This window comes from Acanthisitta chloris, unplaced genomic scaffold, assembly GCF_000695815.1.
Source record: "Acanthisitta chloris isolate BGI_N310 unplaced genomic scaffold, ASM69581v1 scaffold22300, whole genome shotgun sequence".
Lineage (NCBI taxonomy): Eukaryota > Metazoa > Chordata > Aves > Passeriformes > Acanthisittidae > Acanthisitta > Acanthisitta chloris.
The window spans coordinates 53,046-58,518 of NW_008653615.1; the positions used below are offsets into that span (position 1 = coordinate 53,046).

The window sequence follows — 5,473 nt, forward strand, 5'->3', positions numbered from 1 at the left end:
AGAGCTGGCTCTGGCCGCAGCTACAGAGCCACAGTGCAGCTGCCTTGGCTATCCCAGGGGTTGGCAAGGGGTGGCCATGGGAGCATTTGGCCATCACTGGTGCCTACCCAGCACTAGCCCCTGGCAGAGACTTTGGACACAGCCCGAGCCAGGGAGGGAGTGCAGGTCCCTACACAGCAGTCAGCACTAATCCCCAGAGCTGTGCTTTCACCTGTTGGCCCAGGACCCTTCCCTCAGCTAACTTCCCAGCAGAAAGAGAGGAAAAGACCTGCATGGCTAAAGGGTTTGTGCTGTTACCTGTGCAACAAGATCACCTACTTGCTTCTCTGTCTGCTCACCCTCTGTCTCCTAAACATGCATCTCAGAGCTCACTGCTGGTCCTGGCACCTGCTTCACGGGACACACTGCTGAGCCTTCCTCCTCCCTTCCAGGACTGGGGATGCTGGGTTGGGATCCAGCCCTGGCTGCGCTAGTTCCCAGGCACTCAGCTCCATCTGGTGGCTGCTCTGTCCTTGACCGCTATGGAAACATGGAAAACTCCATAAGGGACAGTGTCACTATTCAGCCAGTCTCTCCCAACCCTCACATTCTGCTGTTGAAGCCATAGTCACGGGGCTGACCTAAATCATTTAAATGATGTACGTTCCAAGAAGAGAACATTACATTGAAAACATTTTATTAAATAATGTTACAAATAGGACAATACATATCAGATTAAGTCAGAGATTTTTAATTTGCAATCATAATTTAACATAACTTAAGACAGACTCTCTCACTGTAAGTCCTTTTACAGCTGAATGAATCATACTTGCAGTATACAGACATACAAATCTCAGGCTTCCATTTTATTTGTAACTATTTTGCAGGCATGAAATCCTTACAAACACCTCCAGTTTATTTTAAAATTACCTGGGCCAAGATCAATGGCCACAGACCTGCTCAAGAACAAGTATTTTACAACACATTTACAGTTAACAGCATAGAAATATCCACAGTGAAAGTTGCACAATTAAATATGTATGTCTATACCTGTATTACAGTGCATAATCCCACAGGGATGAGATCATTTCACATCTGCCTGCTGCATTCAGAAACCAGAGTACCTCAGATAAGCACTATGGTTCCTAGTGCTATCATAAAAAGAATGAGGTTTAAAGTCCCTAAGTTTTCTGGGACATGCAGCAGTAACCCAAATAATTGCCCATATCACTACAGGCATATTTATTGACTGCAATATCCTCTTAAAACAAACTGACTTCCACAAACCAGATCAGTATTTTCAAAGCTACTCAATGAATGTTTTTAAGCCTGATTATTCTGTGTCTGTAAGCATAACCCACATGACTCCAGAGAAGACACCTCCAGCAGTGTAGTAAGTGATGTGAAATAATGCATGTCTTCACCTCACCTCAGTACCTTTGAGTAGAGCAGAGGAGGAACCAGCCTCCTCTTTAGGCAGCAGCACACTATTTGCTCACCATCTGGACAGGAGATGGCAAGCTCCCAGTTATGATAACTCCATGACTGAATGTGGACAGTATTTTGCCAGAAGGCCAGAGTTTTACTCTCTGCTTGTCTTCAATGGAAATACCAGACAGCTTGAGTTCAAAATTTCTGAACAATACACAAGGTCCAATCATCTTGTCAGCAAGAGGTAAAAACATCTGGACAGCTGCTGATTTGCATGCAGTTTCCTTCTCCAGAAATCTGAGACGTAAGTAAAGATGGCTTAAATTCCTGCAGAGAGAACAAAATTCCTCCATAAATCGGAAAATTGGCATAGATTTTTGTTTGCTCTCATTTCAGAGGAATTCTGTATGCAGCAGGTAGCAAAACTGCACAAAAATGTTCCTAATAAAACATGCAGCTGGTCAGAATGCTAAGCACAATCATCCTTAAGGAGCTGAATAACCACTTCTAAAGCAATAAATCCATCAGTCTTGTTAGGAACTTCCATGCAATGCCAAGATGCAGATTAGGTACCCCAAAGCACATATTGCTGTCTCAGCAATTGTACAGCAATTAGCAGCTTTGATTGCTTGTGTGATTAAAAGGAAGAGGATTTGGGAGTGCAGCTCTCTCATGTGCTTACCTGAAACACCCAAGTTAGACATTCTGGCCAGCACTTTGGAAACTACCCTCAGAGGCTGATTCCTCCAAGTTACTGCAAAACACAGAAGTGAAAAGTACTTTAATGACAACAGGTTTATATCAAATGGATTTCAGCAAAGTCATTGTAAGGGTTTTCATGTTGCTTTTTGAGACACAACTTACCTGAAAGGAATAAATTTCTTTGCTGCAAAAAGAATAAGAAAAGGTATTAGCATTTCAAGACAAAACCTCCTTCAGGAAAACATTTTCTTCTACTAAAACCTCTGAATATCCAATTAAAATTTCTGAATCTCTCATAAAATGCCATTATCTATCAATAAATCTCAGAGGCAGTTATTAATGTACCATTAGCCCCATCTCAAATTCTCATTCTATCTTTCCCTGAATTAATAAATGCATAATAAATAAAATGCTGCTCTTTTTTCTTCTAATTTTTGTTTTCTAAACATTTGTCTTTTACTATTTTTTTGGGTGTTCATCCAAGAGCCAAACATGGCATGGATGCAGAGTTCTTGAAAATAATTTGGGGATTTGTCTAACTATGGGAAACTTTACTTTGTCAAAAATCAAGATACAGGCCTCTGGAGGCTTTGTTTCATAATAAATAAAATGCTGCTCTTTTTTCTTCTAATTTTTGTTTTCTAAACATTTGTCTTTTACTATTTTTTTGGGTGTTCATCCAAGAGCCAAACATGGCATGGATGCAGAGTTCTTGAAAATAATTTGGGGATTTGTCTAACTATGGGAAACTTTACTTTGTCAAAAATCAAGATACAGGCCTCTGGAGGCTTTGTTTGGTTTTTTTCTCCACTGAAAATTTTCAGAGAGGTAAATAAAACCAGTGGATCCAGATCAACTGCTCACCTTTCCTTCGGAAGCGCCTTGCAAGCCAAAGGAGGAATGTTCCTGTGGACAGCAGAGAGGCAGATGTGGCTGCTATGCCCACAGAGACGTAGCCGAGTTGTTCAGAAGCTGAAAGGATGAAAAGGTTTCAGTGAGATCAAGAGGCAAGTGTGGCCTTTGAAGCCCTCTCTCCTCCTTCCCTTTCCTTGTGCTCTTCAAGAGGAACCAGAACTGCAGCTTATAACCCTTAAGTTTTCTCTTGCCAAGGCAGGACACATCCTGTACACAAGGTAAAATGCTGCATGCTGAAAATTATCCCACTCATTGCCAAAGCAATGCCAAGGCAACATGATGCCTACACCAGGATCTGTCTAACCTCCAGCCTCACGTGCCAATTTGTGCTTATCTCTTATAGTTCATGTTTCAGTTCGTATTTTAACTCCCTGTGTGCTATCTTCCTCTTTGAACAATCCTGTTGAGATCAATGAAATTATTCAAGGATCTAAACTCTGCTCAGTAAGTAGAAGTGGAGTTGAGCTTTTAGGACCTCAAGCAAAAGCATTTCATGCAGGCCAGGAGTGTCCCACTGAGGACAGTGACAGAGCTCTGGCTGCCTTGAATGAGAAGGTAAGGTTGAGCCTTCTGTCCTGTGAAATTTCAGCCTCTGACAGAAGAGACTTTTGGCTGAGGAGTTCATCCAAGAAACTATCACACCAAATTAAAAAACCTATAAATATATATATTCCCCTTGAAAAACAGACTTATGAATGCAGATTTCCCCACCAGGTTCTGTTTCTCTAGAAAAGCTTTTGTCTTTATTCATATGAAAAAAAAAGCTCAACATATGAAATATTTTAATTAAAAAACAAACCTGAAATCAAGTTGCAGCTTTTAGGTTTGGAAAAGAAATCACCGTTTTCTGCCAATCTTTTCGGATTTTCCCCCTATTCTATTTTCAAACATACTGACGCCAATCTTTTAGGATTTCCCCCCTATTCTATTTTCAAACATACTGAATGATTTTGCTGAACTTTTTAATTCATGAAATTCACTACAAGTTCTCACTCACTGGTTGGTATTACCTCCACCACCCTTCCACACCTCATCTAACTAGAAACCCAGAGCCACCTCTGTGTGGCTAGTCATAAGTAAAATACCTTCACACGTGGGCAGGCTTGCACTCCAGTTTCCTGAATGACTGCATTCAAGCAGATGAGAGCCATTGAGACTCCATCCCTCCACACAGCTGAAATGGCAGGCTGTGTTGTATGTGAAGATCCCAGCAGCACGTGAGCAATTCATAAAGCCTTTCTCAGGAGAGCTCAATGGTTCACACTGTACAACTGAAATATAGAAATAGTTAAGAGTCATTAAGGGCTTTCCTGTATTTGGACCTATTTTTTGCACTAATAGATGTACATTTTATTTTCAAATTTCATTTGACTTTGGGATGGGAGCAGCTCACAGAGCCATGAGCAGGGATTTATAAGGCAAGGAGAGCCACAGCAGAAGTTTACTTAAGAAGGAGCACAGTTTAGTCCAAAGACAGGACTCTGTAGGAATATGGATTTCAGCATGTTCTCCAATGACTAGAAAACTCCATTTGCCATCCCAGTAAGTCTTACCTTTGCATTTTGGCACTGGCTCTGACCACTGTCCCTGTGCTGTGCACTCAGTGCTGGATGGGCCATCCAGAACGTAGCCCTCACTGCAGTGGAAATCACAACGTGAGCCATAGGTGAGATCTGCAGGAGTGTGGTCACAGGTCACAAAGCCTTCTTCTGGCCAGGTTACAGCCTCACACCTCACAGCTGCAACACAAGGATCACAACAGAAATCAGCACAGATGCTTCAGGAGAACAGCATGCCAATGCTGAGAGCCCCAAGTGCTCAGGTGAGCAGGGATAAGGACAGGTACCTGCACAGGATGGCTGCTGCCTGTCCCAGGCCCCAGAAGACCCACACTGCAGAGTAGCTGGTCCTGTCAGGGTAAATCCTTCCTCACAGGTGAACTCACAGGTGGTTCCCCAGGTGAGTTCCACAGAGGGATGGGAGCAGCTCACAGCACCATGAGCAGGCATTTCCAAGGCAGGACAGGTCACAGCTGAAAAGCACAAGGGACAGAATACAGCTTAGTTTGGAACAAACCTTAAAAGCTTTATTCTCTCCTGAAACTTATCAACATATCCACTAAAGAAAATTAAAGAAAAAAAGGAGATCTACTGTGCTGCCATTTCTGAAAGTAGACAGGACGGGAAATATTTTAAAATGGAAAACTGACTCTTACGGCAAGACTAAATTTATCTGCAGCTCATGACAGCAAGTAGTTACAATCCCAAACTCCCCATCTGGACTGGTCCTGGATGATGCCTGGTGCTTTTATTTGCTTCAAACAGTAGCTTATTCTAAGCAGAGCATCTCAAAATTTTCCTACAGTTGGGAGTATCTGGCCTGTTGTGAGCAGTCTCACTGCTAGATCATCTCCATTCCCTGTTCCCACCTCAGAGGTGGATAAGTC

The 5,473-nt window shown here is 42.4% G+C and overlaps 1 protein-coding gene across 1 annotated transcript in view; it reads right to left on the reverse strand.

The window, feature by feature from the left end:
• Positions 1 to 1,729: 1,729 nt before the first annotated feature.
• Positions 1,730 to 5,473, reverse strand: part of SELL (selectin L) — a 5,940-nt gene continuing 2,196 nt past the window's right edge. The window contains exons 5-7 of the mRNA XM_009081855.1: positions 4,113 to 4,298; positions 2,977 to 3,084; positions 1,730 to 1,737 (exon numbers count right to left, since the gene is read on the reverse strand). Of these exons, the coding sequence (XP_009080103.1) occupies positions 1,730 to 1,737; positions 2,977 to 3,084; positions 4,113 to 4,298 (302 nt within the window). The remainder of the gene's footprint in view (positions 1,738 to 2,976; positions 3,085 to 4,112; positions 4,299 to 5,473) is intronic.